We start from the raw sequence: 16,885 nt of genomic DNA, 5'->3' as shown, positions 1-16,885 counted from the left end.
GCTCTTAGATGTCGCAGGACAACGGTTCAGCTCACACATTCCTGCCAGCATTCTTCAGTCAAAACCTACCATGGTCAGGCAAATGCAGAGCACATATATACCGTCTATGGAAGAACTGCAATGAACTTTATTCACTGTACATCCAAGCTACAGAGACATCCACTTCTACAGTTACCTTACAGCCAACTTCTGCATAGCACATGGAGAAATCATCACCCAACTGTTCAACAAAGCCTAGGCATGAGGAAGGAACTGACAGTACAGCTCCAATTCTAGCCCTTCATGGTCCCAAACAACTCTGGACCTCTCCCCTTCAACCACCTTTTCAGTCTACCTCAGGGGTTGCAAATGAGAGCACACAATTTGGTATAGTGGCAGGGATGCTTGAAGTTATATTTAGCTTCTTTAAATATCAGTCTCTAGCTTCTTCTCCTTTTAATGACATGACTTTGGTATTTTGACACTATCTTTGGTATTTTGACACCATCTTTCATGAAAGAATGGCCAAAACTACAGAGTAAAATAAAAACAATAGCCATAATTCAGAGTAGGGATAGTTGTTTGGTGCCTCATTGCAAAGGAAAAGCTCAAAAATTAGATGCAAGCAGAGCTGCTACTGCAAAGTAGTGAGCTAAAAGCAAACAGAAGGAGAACTGCACAGTTTTCATAAAACATCTGAAATACTTAAAAGTCACAGGTTAATTTCTCACAGGCTGAGCAAAATGCAAACAGTCAAGGGGGAGCACACTCTCCATCTTAGTTTTTACAGCAAGGGATTCACTAATGCCGATTTTGTAATAACTACCACTTATGAAACCCCCTCAGAAATAAAAATTATTTATGATGCTTTTAAGACACTTAAATAAAGCTCTGAGAGTAAATGCAAGGGTTTATTTCATTGTTTCCTTTCCATGAGAGGTTCAAACACTTTAAACTGATTAATAAGTGCAACAGAGACTGATCAGGGGTCTGTCAATGAATTCAAGCAATCAGTCTTCCTCTGAGGTTCACCTTCCCTAGTGGGAAGGGTAAGAGGTTAAACTATCCATGCTTTTATGAAGCTGAACAAACCCACAGTGTTGTTTGATGTGAACCAGGAATGCATTCATAGCCATTTAAACAAGGATTAGGACAAAGATTCCTCCAAAAGTCTTAAAGCTCCAAGCACACAGGCTGAAGACTACTAAACCACTAATCTAACAGAGAAAGAACAACATTTTGCTATCTTCTCCTAGTTTCCATCTTTCTTAGTACCATTGTTTCTTCACTGCTTGTCATTCCTGTATCCCAGCTCCAGGAGGCTACATAAATTCTGCTGCTGAGTACACAATAGGTGTCCATTCCTGATACTCTAGAATCTTAGGAAGGGATCTTCTAGAAATACCAGAGTGACCATCTTACTCCTTTTTTCCCCTCTTTTTCTACAGATTTAAAACTTTCAATTTATAAAGTATCATAATTGAAAAGCAAAATAAAAATCAGCATGGATTTCCTCCCTTTCCCCCTAAATGCAGGCTGATGAACATAAAAGCTTCTCGAAAAAGCACGCAAACTTTGATCTCATCAGGTCTGGAATACTGAGGCTCACTTATACTGCTCCTCGTGTTCACAGCGTTAACCATGATATCTCTCTACGGGCCAATTTTGCATAACTTCTTGTGGTGGGCAGGGCTGGAGATTGCTTATCCTTGGTTTGTAGTTCTTCATGAGTTTCGGGTACTCCAGAACACCAAATCCCACGTTACCTTAAATTTCCAAGGTTACAGTATATTATTACTCACCTTCTTCCCCTCCGTGCTATCACCACTGACATAGGACAGTTTTCGACGGACATAAAAGAGCATATCATCTTGCCGGGGGGCCCATTTCTCCATAAAATACGTTGAAAACATCCAAGTCCAGAACACAATACGGTCATCTTTGAAACACCCTAAGAGGCATAAAAGAAAGGAGAAATAAGCTGTGGAATTGGCATGTCACATTTGATTTGGCGTAACATGACACCCAAAGTCCTTGCTACATATGGTGCAGTCAAGACCAACTGTAGCACAAGTGCTCTTGCACAGCTCAGAGTCACTTTTTCTACAGTGTACAGCATAGCTGACATTCGGTATGAACCCACAGCCATCGTGAATCAAAACCACCTTCTGGCAAACAATCTGCTTGCCCACACAACACACACAGATCAGGGCCCATCAGTATACCCTGGCTGTGCCGATGCCATGGAGAAGGACAGGACCAGTGCACTCAGCAAGAATACATCAAAGCAGCACTCAAGAAGTAATTTGAAAGGTATGCAGTGCCCATGTATGCTCCAGTTAATGATGCGAAACTATCAGCTGCCAAACGGTTGTTTTATTTGCTCTGAAGGAGCATAGCAAATCCTAGAAACTAGCAGCTGATACCTTCCTTAAATCTATACACACGAACAAAAACGGACCTGTGCAGGGGCAGCTGCAATTCACTCTTTGACAAGGAATAAAACCGTCAAGGAAATGAGGAGTTTTGAAGTCCTGAATCCCAATCAAAAAGAAAAAGCAGGAGGAGAAGAGGGAAAATGGGAAGAGGAAGATACAATAAAGCTTTGTTCAAGGAGACAAATTACATCAGCATGAGAAAGAGCATAGCAGCTGGCTTCTTACCAAGAAAAGGAGGCACAGTAGAGGTGGTAACACATTTTGTGGAACTATTCAAAGCATTTCACTTTAATAAGCCAGCAAAAGGTGCTGCACCTCTTCAGTGCTATAAACCTTGGACATTGATAAAGACCAAAATTCATATAGACAACTAGAGAAGCCACTACTGAGTCTGGTGACAACGGAGCTGAATTTGCCCACTGCGCTTCACTCCTACTGGAGGCTCCTTGCTGAAGTAATTGCAGCCCTTCCCTGAAGCCCTACTGAGAGATAACTGCAGCTGTTAGTCAGACACAGTCTGTTTCAAAAACTGTGAAAGGAGAAACACTAAAAAAAACCCAAACCAAAACTGTATTTCTGAGAAGAAGCAAAAATCTAAATTGGATGATGGATCATAGTGTTACGTACAAGACACTGAGACAGGTTAGTGGGGCATATGTACACACATGCAGCTGACAACCCGCCCTCCACAGCCTCTATCCTTTGCAGTGTCTTATTTTCCTAAAAACGATACACTGGCTGACAGATAGGTACACATGTCACTCCCTGGCCCTCAGCAACCATTCACCATTGGAGTGTCTCCCTCCCAGCAGTACCCCCCCCCGCCTCCAAAATAGTTCTGCAGAGAGAGGAATCTTGCATGAGAGCAAAGAGGCATTTAATTAGAGCTATTGCTTTAGAATATTTTCCAGTCAACTGCCAAGAAAGCTGACACATACCATAACAATGAATGACTTTTCTTAGACATTGGTGGCTTCATAAAGCAATCGATCTTTTAATCCACAAGTGTAACTCAGCACATTTTCCTACTTCATTGTCTGTGCAATATTTGTGAGACAAATCTTTGTTCCAATCTTTAATTACTGTGGCGGGTGGGAGGTTAGACAAATGGGTGATTGAAATCAAATTCTTGTGTCTCTCCAGCTAAATATAAAAGTAATATTGAAAACAAAATGAAATTCCACTGATGGGCCATGCACAGAATACATTAATCAACATCAAGTAGGATAGTACATGAAAGTATGTATATAGTTGATTGTATTTAAAAAATTATAATAAAAATCCTGAGAGAGAACATAAAAAGGCCAAGGTGCTTAGTTCCAAGTGCAGGTTAATTCCAGGCCACACTGCAATTGTTTTATTTGCATAGCTGCAGTGAAGTCACTTCAAGTACTTAAGGCAGCAGAGAACATAACGTGCTATTGTGAATAAAGACTGCAATGCACTTAAATACTATCCAGTTTTTCCAGCAGACGAAGGGAATCAAGCCCTGGAGAGATCAGATATGGCATGTTGGGCATCTGCACCATCTCACCCCCTCCCTTGGGCTCAGGTGAACAGGACTGTATGGCAAACAGCTATGTCTGAAAGCCTCCCAAGATCAGAGGGGATTCAAATGTGTTCTGATTCCCAAAACCAGGCTGAGAAAGGATGGGATTATTATCAGTTAGTGTATTCACAGATAAACACCAAGAAGAGAAAAAGAACTATTCAGGTGAAGGATCTGCTGCTGACACAAAGACAAATGGCTCTAAACTGCCCACCAACATGTATATAAGGCTGGAAATTCAAAGCCAATTCCTAAGTATTGAAGCTATGAAGTTCAAGAGCAGCCCCCTCAGTTGGAATTGTAAAGGCAAAAATACCTACAGCTGTAAAGATAACAGGTCAACTTGGTTGAGAAGTTGACCTTCTTAAGTTCTTGTGGTACCAGTGACAACCGAGGACATCATGACCCAGTCCCACCTCTATATTTAGCAAAGAGTAGAAAACAGGGCATGCATTCACTGTGATTCATTAATGGTCTCAAAGAAACTTATTAAATCTCATGGCTTTTGAGTACCTGAATTCCCAGCCTTAATTAAATGGGGAGAAGGGAGGGGAGGGGAGGGAGGGCAAGAGGATTGCCCTGACTTCATCCGGAGTTCTAGGAAAATCAAAGGAAAAAGAAAGAAGAATCTACATTCTTTAGGAACCATCTCTGAAAAAGTTCTAGTGTTCAAAAGTACACCCCTTTGGTTTAGCTTCATAAATGAGTAAACAACGTAATCCTAGCCAAGACAGTCCTAAATTTATACAAAAATGTTCGCCTACCAGGCAGGGGGAATATTTTTTCCTTATGAAGCAAAAATCAAGTTATCTAAACCCAGCATTATGAATGAGGGTTAAACCACTTTCGGATTCCAGCAGTTCCTGCAAAAATCATAAAAGCTGTCACCATCAGATATGTTTTAACGCAGCAAAGCACAAGATTTATTAGGCTCTTCTGAACTATTTATGGGTGGTTATAAAAGGGCATCAATACATGCAGAATAGCAAAACCAGGTAAGGTACCAGGAATTCATGTATGTTTGTACCCTTGTTGGGGAAGGTAGGACAAATTGATTCAATGTATTCAACATAAATCTAAAAGGAAAAAACAGACAGAAGTGCTGAGGCAGTGAAGCTACTGCAGCAATAACCCAGGGTGGGGAAAAAAACCTGAAACCCCTTATAGCAGTGTTGGATGGCCGTCAGTTCAAAAACCTCACCTGCAACAGATTAGACGTAAAATTGTCCTCCAAGCTTCAGGGACACCTGCAGACATTGCTGTAATTGTTCTAACTGTTTGGACTGCGGTGGCTAAAGGACTTTTCTTGAAGCCAAAAAGAGCCAAGTCACTGCAATATAGCTGCTTTTATTAAATTTGGTAGAAACAGTAAGTATAAAGAACAGCACAGAAAAAAGAACTAGCCTTTAAAATCTACTATTAAATAGCATTTACTTGGAAAAGAGACAAGAAAATTTTTAACAGTAATCCAAACTTCTTTAAACTTGAATAAAAATCTATTCCAATTTCAAGCCAGAAGCTGTCAAATCCAATATGATCACTCAAGCTTGCCTTTAAGTATTAGATCCTCAAAAGCCCAGCATACCCCTAACAGTTATTTTGGTGGTTTACAGCACCTCACTGGAAACCTTCCAGCTTTGCCAAGAAGAAGCTTGGAAACTGCTTTTAAAAATGTTTTGGGTAATGGTTTCGAAACCGTCAGGCTAACAGCCCAGCAGACAAAATTATTCTTTTCAATAGACAAAAGAAAGCACAAAGCCTTAATTTCTCAGCCTTTGCCACGGCACCCCATTGTGGGGCCTCAGCTGCACTCAAGACAGCAGAACTCGAAGAGCAGTCCCATCCCCATTAACTGCCGCCCACCACAGAAGTGGACAGACTCAGCTCGCAGTTGGATGGCTGATGACGTTAATCCTCGGCTATTATACTTGATACTGCTTCTATCCACCTGGCAAGGACCAAGAGCAAAATCAGAAGCCAACTTTTCATAGCCTGGACAATAACGAGTCAACACCAGCTTTCTATCATGTTGGTCCATTGTGGTTTGCATAACGCTCAAAAGATGTGCATGCATGCATATACACCACCATATATACTAAGCTGTAAGGCACTTAATGAAACACCTGGCACTTAAAAGCCTTGGAAGCTTTGACTTCAGTATTCAGGGAGACGTTTTAAAATAACAGGGTTGTTTTGGGTTTGGTTTTTTTTTTCACCAGTGGAGAATTTGAGTCTTCTGCAACACCAGAATTAGATGATATTTGCAAAAGGACTCTAATTCCATCTGTAGTTGAGAGCATGTAGCAACACAGCTTCCCGAAAACACTCCTCCCCTATCAAATTCTGTTTCTAAATGAATAAAATGGAATTAAGAGTTCAGACTATAAATCTTAATACACTAAAAGTTGATTATATAATTATGAGACCTTTGTCATGAATAAATCCTAATTACAACAATTTACTGTAATGATTCATTTACATGGATTTTATCCTCATTAGCAGCAAGATTTATGCCAGCTGCTATGTAATAAAAGTCTGCGATTTTACCTATTAGATTTTTATACTGAGCATTCATTTTGGGGAATTGACTCCAGATCCACATAAGAAGTTACGATTATTTTTTTTTAATTAATGCTTTCCAAACAATCAATTGATAAAGAGAACTGCCAGCATATTATTTTGCTTCAAAGGAACAGAAGAAAAAGATTCTGCATTTAGTGGATTTCTTTTTTCCAGCATAAAAGTGTTCCTAAGAGCTTAGAGGAACAATAATTTCAGCTAGACAGAGCTTCTTCCTATGCTTTTATTCCTCTAGCCTGCCACGAGCTACTTTTAAGTGAGAAATGTCATAAAACTCATTTCATCCAATGCTGCCACAGTGCTATAACCTGCAAAATGAGCATCTGCATATGGTTAGGGGTTAATTAAATGCTTATGAAGACCTTTATAGCACCACCATGGAAAGCAAAGCTAGAGTTCTGAGCAATACACATTGTACTTAATTTTTGGTTTGAGTTTAGCCAAGTATTCTTCAAGGGCAATATGAGAAGTGCTTCACATAGATTAAAGCTACCTTTGATATTAAAAATTTATAATTATAATTTATAGTTATATGAATGTATAAAATCAGAACGGATATCCCCTGTACCATGATAGCTGCCAGCTAGCCAGATCATTAGAAATCAGAAGTTCAGTCTTCTTCCCACACTTACATAAAAGACCATCATTTAATCCCTTCAGTTTGACCTTACACAAAACACAGGACTTCAAACTTTCAGAAGTTTGAATCAACAATTTGAAGCATCAACAATTTGAGAGCAGGCAAAAGAGAGGGAATGCAATACCAAACAAGAAGCACCCAGAGTACATCCTTGTAACATCTTCCTCTCAAATACCTGGGGCTGGGAAAGGAGCACCTCCACTGATGCCAGCTCTAATGACACTGCACAGTGAGAAGTGAGCTTTTGCAAGCATGCAAGTCCTAAATCTGTCAGAAAAGACAACATATACTTTCAACACAAGTTTTTCTGGCAGAACTCTAGCTAGAAAAGGAAGGCATCATGGTAAAAGGAGCGACAGGGACAAGACAGATGTCACGGATTAAAAACCCTACTCTGCCATAGACACAACCTTCCTTTTTTCCCCTCACACTAAAATGGGGGTAACATACACATATCCATTAACATAATATTAAAAGGATAAGCAGGATATTATTAGAGATGAGAGAATAAGTTTATAACAAGTACAGCACACGATTCTTTAGTAATAGACAGTAACGTACAAGGAGGATGGATGGAAACTCATTTGAAGTTGAACGAAAAACAGTCTAAACCAAAAAAATGTTGCTGCTCTTCCCTTTCATTCCTATGACATTTTAAAAATATCTCCTCTGTCATGCTTTCAAACTTGCACACATGTATTAGACTATAAATAATTGATTTAAACCTTGGCTTCATAGCATGTCTAGAAGGGAGATGATGGAATTTGAGGTTCAAGCACTGAAAAAGGCTGAGAAAAATCATTAGGCCAATTAATCTTACAGCTGCTGTGCCATATTTACTTATTTCCAATAGATATCACCTCTCTCATAATTATCAAATTCTTTAACCACAACTAAATAGCAGATATCTGTATGATTCCCAGAATCAATATACAGTTTCAGTACACATCTTAAATTTAGTCTATTCTCACCAGACAATTGTCTCAAAGGCCCAGAATAATGTGAGCCAGGCGCTGCCACACTTGGATCATAGACAAATGTAGTCCTCTGTGTGGAGATAAACACATTTCTATGTTCAGGAATAGCCTATAAAGACTTCCATGAAGGTCTGTGAACAATTCCATAAAATAGTAAGTCCAAACCACTAGAGATTCAGAGGAACTGAGCTCATTTTCAAATGATGATTTCCATTTCCCAACACACAGAAATGACTCGGAGCTAATTACACAGAAATTGCACTCAAGCTTTATGCTAAACCAAACAATAGTGTGTATATAATTCTGTTCTAAATGTAATTCTGCCCTGAAGATCACAGTTTACCCTAACCAGTGACAATTTCCTTGCTATATCACAGAGCTTTCACTTTGAAACTCTCTATAAAAGGTCAAGCCACTGTTGCAGCGATGCAGTCTAATGGTTCATACTAGTAAAGTACCTGTCAATCACATCACATCTATCCCTCTGCCTTCCACTGCAAAGCAACAGAATGATATTGCTTGAGGGGGAAAAAAAGGAAAAAAAATGCCACTATCGAAAACCTTTTGATTCCAAGGACCAAAGTATAACCTTCAAGTGTCTTTGACATTCACTAGTGGTGGACCCCACTGCCCCATGCTCCTCCCGATCCCCATACAATGCATTTTCATTCATGTAGTTAGATACTGACTTTGCCTAGGTTCTAAAGCCTTCTCCTTTATCTGCAGAGGCTATATCATCAGGACTGAGGCTGATGCACCAAGGAACATGAGTTGCAGAGATGGTATTTAGGAAGTACAGGTTCCCCATACCATAACCACACCCCTACCCATTTGCTCTTCATTGGATGGGACAGATTTGTGCCATAAATGTTAAGACAGAAAGCTTTGGTCCCAATATAGCACCGTTTTGAAACATCTAGACAGTAGACAATTCACAGGCAGTTTATCTTTGTGACTACAATTTACTACCTTCTTAAGCATAGCATGAACTTCAACTAAAACCAGTTTTCTGTCTCCCTGGAAAATATGAAATAGTTCATTTATATTGCAGCATCATTGTAGAGAGGAGGGTGCTGGCCTCTTCTCCCAAGTGACAGGGGACAGGACAAGAGAGAATGGCCTCAAGCTCCGCCAGGGGAGGTTTAGGCTGGACATTAGGAAAAAATTCTTCACAGAAAGGGTCATTGGGCACTGGAACAGGCTGCCCAGGGAGGTGGTTGAGTCACCTTCCCTGGAGGTGTTTAAGGCACGGGTGGACGAGGTGCTAAGGGGCATGGTTTAGTGTTTGATAGGAATGGTTGGACTCGATGATCCGGTGGGTCTCTTCCAACCTGGTTATTCTATGATTCTATGATCACTTTGGGTATCATAAACAATCTCTTCTTTTCTGCCTAGGAGAGAAAATAATTCATGCAAATTAAACTTTCCCAATACCTCCCCTAGGTTCTTAGGAGTGCATGTTATTCCCAACTAAGCCTCACCCACAAATAACTCTGATGCAACAAAATGTACCTTATCAAAATCACTGTTACAATGATGATAGGCAAGAACCAGACAACAACATTTAGATCCATCTATCATTATGTTAAGAATGCCTTCTTTTGTGTAGGGCTTGCAATAAATAGTACAAGGAGTACTGTACTCAGAAAATATTTCTAATGTTAACTGTGTTTGCTTGCATTCCAGCAGCAAGAAAAGGCAAAGATAATTTTCAGAGGAATAACCTGTCCCAAGAACGTTGCAGATTTCAGCCTAAAATTTAGAGTAACATTTCCTGTTAGACACACAAAAAAATTAATATATTTAGATTTGTTCCTTTTCCAAATATTTTTTGTTTTAGGAAAACATCAGATGAATTCCATCAAGGCCATGTTTCTGGAAAGAGCTTAGAGAAACGTGCTTTCTAATAGCTACAAATTGAAGGCTAAATCCTAAATTCACTGAACTTGACCATTAAGCTTGTAAGGGTGAAAGCTGAATAATAACGGTTCTCCATTGGCTTGGCTCTTACATGTATCGGTAAGACAGGGAGGAAAATTCCGCATGTTGAGCCATCAGTTCTCAGTGCTCTAACACTAACAATTACTGCCAGTCATACCAAGGAACAATTAACATCACATACGTCAACAATCATCAGTTGTTCTTCACTTTTTGGAAAAGAATTAGGGTTCAAAGTGGTACTTTCTGAGCTTTTCAAGTCAAATATTGCAATGATGAAATTAGCAGCATAGATATCATAGAATCATAGAACAGTTAGGGTTGGAAGGGACCTCAAAGATCATCGAGTTCCAACCCCCCCCCCCAAAGATACATGTTGAAGAATGATTATTTCATGGATAAGGGCTTCACTTCAAGATGACAGTGACCAACTCTTACATTACAAAAAAAAATCTAAAGAAATTAAAATGCTTCAAGACAGATATCATGTATAATGCACTGTTTTATATCACACTAGCATTTAGAAGTGTTTGCCCCCTTGCAAGTGCTATAAAAACAGCATCTGTTAACGTGAGCAGTGACATAAGCCACCAGCTCTCCATGTGGAGCATCTGCTTAGTGAAGAGCAGAACTACCTGCCAATGAAGCTTAAAAAAGTGTCTAGAACCTGAAGAGATCATATGGAAATCCTCTTATGGAAACACACGAGTAAAATATAAGACCTGCCACTTGAGCTCCTTCTGACCAACCATGGAGCACAACATCTTGTTTCTAACAGGGACCAAGAGCCTCAGAAAAAAACAAGAATCATTTCACAACAGGTAGGTAAGGGATAACCCACCACAGATTGAAGTCTCACCCTAACGCTTAGCCAATGGACCTTGTGCTGCACCTTAAAACATGAAGATTTTTGTCCTTTCTAGACCCTTGGAATTATCCTAGTTTGCCTCAGTAACTTGCGGAAAAAAAGCCTTATGAATATAGGAATTCCTCTCTGAAACTCACGAAGTTCTCAGACTCATAGAATTAATTTTGATATCAAAGATTTGTGTAGTTTTAGGGCGGGTTGGGGGGAATGTTTTGTTGCCTTCTGGGTGCGTTTTTATTGTTTTGTTCTTGTTGGTGGGTTTTCGGTTTTTAAAAATATTTCGTAACATGCAGAACTAGTTTTGGTGAGGGGAACAACATAAAGACTGTCACCCATGACAAAACTTTTCCACTTCTGGAAAAAAACACACTGTAAAGGAGCCAGCTAGAGCGTTCCTAGAGGAAGAAGATAAGATTCCTCTTGTGGCTTACAGGAAACAAGTGTACAGCCATAGGAACAGATTAGCATTATTAGCTCCTGCTTATTATTAGCAGGTGATAAATGTATAATTTCCAGGCAATGGCCATGGACAAACAGCAAATTTTAGCGTACAGCCAAGAGATTCTGCAAGTGGGATTGCTACAGGTAGCCATATCCATTTGACGCAAGGAAGTACAATCCAAGGTTATATTTGGCTTCTGAAAGAAGCAAAAATGCACTTATCACAGGAAACACACCCAACTTCGGAATCCAGATCCCATGTCCAAGCAACCGCAAGCACTTGAAGTATAAGTTTCATGGAAAGTCAAAGGACTTGTGTTTCTAAGTGCCACTTTATTATGTGACATTATTATTATTAATTTTACACATTTCTTTCTGCTTTATCCCTTGGCTTTATTTCAAAATTCCCATTATGGGTCTCCTTTTCCCTGAGAAGACACATAACAAATAGAATAAAATCAGGATTTCAAAACAGCTAACTAAGAGACAGCAGACAAACAGAATCCTTTAAAAATTCCTTCATGTATGGAATCTAGAAATTAATACTTTCTCTCTTTCCAAAGCCCTGGATTTGTCCATTAAATATGATTTATTTTAAGCTTCTTTTCCATAAAAATAAATGAACAGATTTTTTTCTGTTTTTAAATGCAAAAGAAAGCATCTTGGACGAAAATGATGAACTAAATCAAACGAAGGGAAAGGTTACTGGAAATGCTAACAGATATAGCAAGCTAAGAGAGAGCCTATCAGAAATGATGCCAGATTCTGCAAGCTGTCATTATGACCAGAACTGGTGTAAATTCTAGCCCAATTCTAGTAACTATATACTTGAAATATATGTCATTTAAGAACACAAGATAATAATGGACAATTATTACTACAGCAATCAAACCACAACGTTTTAAAAGTTTTGCATTCAACATACCTCCTCTGGCTACAAAACAGGGATTTCAAATAGTCCGTGTTTCACTGAAAGCACACAGAGACTGGGAGTGACGACTGAACAGTAAACACCTATATCACAAGATTAAACTAGAGTTAAGAAGCCTTGAATGTTTTATAAAATGTAATGTGAAAGACATGAAGACACACATGAAACAGCTCCCTCAGTAAACAGGAGTATTTTTTAAAAAAGCACTCACAGGTAGCAAGCAGTAACAAAAAAAAAGGTTACGAACATCCTGGTAGAATAGGATTATGTCTTACAAATCCTTTCATCCAGATCTCAGAAGAAAAAATGCGCTAGTTTTGAAGTGAACAGCTGACTGAAGGTAGCAGTTACAACTTAGCCCTCCAACGCTAATGAAAGGCCACACCAATGTACTCCCAAGCTAATCTTTAAATTTTACTTTGTCATTAAAAGCAACCACGCAGAACAAAAGAAGCAAGAACACTTCAAAGCAATGTGTGGCACAAAGGAGGGCTGCTGTAATGGCCAGGACTGGATTGCTTTGATTTTGCTTTGGCTTCTGTTCCAAGCTATTTTGGCTACCCTGGGAAGCTGGCCAGTTCCCTCTCAGGAAAATAGAGTAAGGAACGCTTTCTTTTGTGGTCAGCCTTGCTTCCTTAAGTTGAAAGAACACATACAGCTGTTCTCTTGATTTTAATTTTCATTTTCAAGTCGTTGGACTTCTCAAGTGGTCTCAGCACTCTCTACAAGCATAACATCTCTACTAGCATTCTCTACTAGCATAAGGCCAATGGCATCTTGGCATGTATGGTGTGACCAGCATGTCCAGGGACATTATTCTCCCTCTGTACTCAGCATCGGTGAGACTGCACCTTGAACACTGCGTTCAGTTCTGGGCCCCTCACCACAAGAAGGATGTTGAGGCTCTGGAGTGTGTCCAGAGAAGAGCAACAAGGCTGGTGGAAGGGGCTGGAGAACGAGTATTATGAGGGGCAGCTGAGGGAACTGGGGTTGTTTAGCCTGGAGAACAGGAGAATGAGGGGAGACCTTATTGCTCTCTACAACTACCTGAAAGGAGGTTGTAGAGAGGAGGGAGCTGGCCTCCTCTCCCAAGTGACAGGGGACAGGACAAGAGGGAATGGCCTCAAGCTGCACCAGGGGATGTTTAGGCTGGACATCAAGAAAAAAATTTTTACAGAAAGGGTCATAGGGCACTGGAACAGGCTGCCCAGGGAGGTGGTTGAGTCACCTTCCCTGGAGGTGTTTAAAAGACAGGTGGATGAGGTGCTGCGGGGCACGGTTTAGTGATTGATAGGCATGGTTGGACTCGATGATCCGGTGGGTCTTTTCCAATCTAGTGATTCTGTGATCATGTGCAATGAAAGCTATGCAAACTGAAAAAAAAAAAAAACCAACAAGATGAAACTGAAGTGGTGCCCATCCCTACTTTAGTCCCATCCTGTAAACTTTAAGATACTATTTCAAGACACTTCCAGGTCCTTTAACTCAACACTTGCACAGGTGTGAGTAACTGTACAACACACCAAGTTAAGGGACACATACATGTGGATGATTGCATGCTCCTAGGACGTGCTAATACTTTTACCCATACACAGCACAACAGTGACACCAGAATTACATGCCCGCTCTTTACAGAGTAAAATTCCTTATACTCAGGCTGCAAAAGATACAAAATGATCTCCTTCCTATTTTTTTCCTTCCTTCCTTGCTTCCTCCCCTTTTTCTTTTTAGCCTTCCAGCTGTGAGACTGGGCCAGAACTAAGCTTCCTTCCCAAACCTCATACGCATAACTGCTCCAGTCCCTAAACCCTACTGAGATTTTGTTGAAAACTGATTGAATGTTACCTGAGCACATTTCAAGAAAAGACAAAGCAGGGTATGAATAAAATACAAACTGATTGCATCATCAACAAGCAGGGAACTGACAGGGAGAGCCCTCAACACAAGCCTTTTTGCCACGTAGCCAAGTGGACTATACAGCGCACAGCAACACCTGTTTTGTTGATACGTTACCGAAGAGCCACTGTAACTTACCCTCAGTGAAGAAAGCAAGATAGGGGTAAACCAACAAAATGGAAGGGGAACACAATTAATCTTATCTCATCATCTTGGTTTTCTCCCCATAAAGCCCAGATTTATGGCACCATCACAAAGTGAAAACAGCATCCATTTAGCCTCCAAGCATACCAACATCCAGCTTCCTCTGGTATTTGCATCACCTGAGATCATGAACCAACCCACATATATTCCTACATGTTTTGAGGAAAATACAGAATGTACCATCAAGCTTTGAATGACATTTTGACACAAATATTTCTAGCTACATGGAATGAAATCAATTCTTCAGTCAATTGTTCTTAGCCAAACACCACCAAGACTCAGAACATCTGAAAGATCAAAGCAAGAAAATTAACTTAAAGGAAGGGGGAATTTAGTATTAAAAGCCATAAATGCATAACAATTATTCTACAGTCTTTCAATATAGCTTAGAAACACCAGGCATTTCCAAGAGGCATGAGTTGAGCAGACAAGAGAAATGAAATATTTCTGGTTTTACTAACAAGGACCCTGACCTTTCTTGCTTCTAGTGAAACAAGAACTTAATTCCATTACAGAATACACCTAAGCAAATGCAGCCAAGTGAGTGGCTGGGGTTTCAGGCACACAAGGCAACTGGAAAAAAGAAAAGGAGTATGACAGTGATAAACAGGTGGGAGAGGGAGGAAAGGAGAGTTACTGCCAAGGCCTAGCATTTGTAACTCACAAATTAAAAACTTCAATTCTTATCTGCTCTCCCATCCAGCTTTCTTATGTCAGAAACCTGACATCTTGATACCTTTGACATATGCATTTCTTTCTGCAGGAAAAAAAGAAAAAGAGCTTTCTTTGCAGTGTATCAGTTGTCAAGCTGTCAAGATGACTAACGTTCACATCACTGCCACATCCCTATTGTTGCCCTGTTTAAGCACTAAAAGCATTTGTCAGAAATTTTCTGTGAAATTAAAATACAGGAAAGAAAACAGCAGAAATCATTATGGAAAAGGATTCCCAGCTGGAGATAGAAAAATAAAAATAAATCACCATCTGAGTACAAAATTATCTCTCCTCCAGATATTAACACAGACCGTTGTAATACCTGGAATAAAGAAAAAAATCTTCCTAGGCCTGATGTGTCAGGACAATAAATTGCCATGAGGAAGACACTTCCATACATTAGAATCTGCACAATTAAATGAATCTCCTGACTAAAATGCATAACAGAGTGGAATTAAAAACACAGTCTTCCTGTAGTACAGCACTTACTGAAAATAGCCTAGTGCACTATTTGGATCACAGATTTTCTCCTGGGATGAATTAAAGTTCAAATCTTGAATACTAGCACAAGCAGCCTGGGGATAGGAAGGAATGCATGAAAGTACTGCCTTTCCATCATGGATGCACACAAAGCAACTCCAAATACACAACTTCTGTTGGAAAAACATCAAAGGTTGTCATATGTGGCTGATGGCTCCTTCTTCCACCATAAAGTACTTCCCTTGGAGCAGGACAGCGTGTTGAATTTGCAACTCAACAGCTGTAATTCAGAGTACTACCCTGAACTGACTTGAGTTCTTTTTTGTTAGTCTGCCAGGCTTTAAGCACCTGAGGAACAGAACCAATGACCACTCTACAACCTCTGCTATGGAGTCACTCATCTCCATCAGACACAGTTGAGTCTGGCAGCCTCTCAAATCCTCTCAGCATGAGCCTCCTGATGATCTACCGCATGTCTTTTCTCATTAATTCCAGGTATTCATTCTTTAGAAGCCCAAGCCAGTAATCTCACAGATAAGTAGTGTTTACAGGGGAGAGCTGCCTTCTAGAGATCACAGAAAACACAGCAAATTAAAGGCACCAAGCTAATAAAATAATTGGACTCAGTATTAACCCAGCAAGAAAAACTGATACCTCTTGCTTAATGCTCATCCAAAAAAACAGCTGTAGATAAGCCATGAAATTCATAAAAGGGGATGTAACATAGCTACAATCAAGTAAGTATTGATTTCAAGGAAAACCATACCTATACCTTATCCTATGTAGTTACAAATTCCCACAGCATCAGTGACCTCTTAACAAGCTTGTGGCTTGATATAAATTAAAATATTTGGAGTGTGTTAGAGTGCGAAGAAGTTGTCCTCTCTCTCGTAATAACACAGAAAACAATCAGACCCTCTTCCTCCAGCTAAGTCTGGGACAAAGAGCTTCTTTCCTCCTTTTCATTATCTTCAGAAACTAAAGAACCTCATGGAGGTAAACAGAAGGGAGATGAGCAGAAAACACCACTTCAGAGAAGCAGATACTGAAGCACTCACTGTATTTTCCTATGTTGCTCCACCCAGCAATATTAAGGGTCTGAAAGAGTAGAAATTGCCTAATCAAAATTGTCACTTGTCTTTTCTTTAGCCTTCAAGTGATTTGTAAAGACCAGATTCTTTTACTCATCCTGTAGACATTCTAACAGAAGTCCTACCGGGTCCCTCCGGCCTCCCAAAACTCCACAAAGA

At 39.9% G+C, this 16,885-nt stretch overlaps 1 protein-coding gene across 4 annotated transcripts in view; it reads right to left on the bottom strand.

The window, feature by feature from the left end:
• KIAA0930 (KIAA0930 ortholog) overlaps nt 1-16,885 on the bottom strand; it is a 98,314-nt gene that overhangs the window by 56,084 nt on the left and 25,345 nt on the right. For all 4 annotated transcript variants that reach the window (XR_011338071.1, XR_011338072.1, XM_069864619.1 and 1 more), the window contains exon 2: nt 1,782-1,930. Coding sequence is in view for 2 of the 4 variants with exons in the window: in XM_069864619.1 (XP_069720720.1) it covers nt 1,782-1,930 (149 nt within the window). In the remaining 2 variants the exon portion in view is untranslated. The remainder of the gene's footprint in view (nt 1-1,781; nt 1,931-16,885) is intronic.

The sequence above is a fragment of the Phaenicophaeus curvirostris genome, chromosome 1, assembly GCF_032191515.1.
Source record: "Phaenicophaeus curvirostris isolate KB17595 chromosome 1, BPBGC_Pcur_1.0, whole genome shotgun sequence".
Taxonomy (NCBI): domain Eukaryota; kingdom Metazoa; phylum Chordata; class Aves; order Cuculiformes; family Cuculidae; genus Phaenicophaeus; species Phaenicophaeus curvirostris.
Note: the sequence above shows the minus strand (reverse complement) of the source record. Positions and strands in the feature narration are given on the sequence as shown.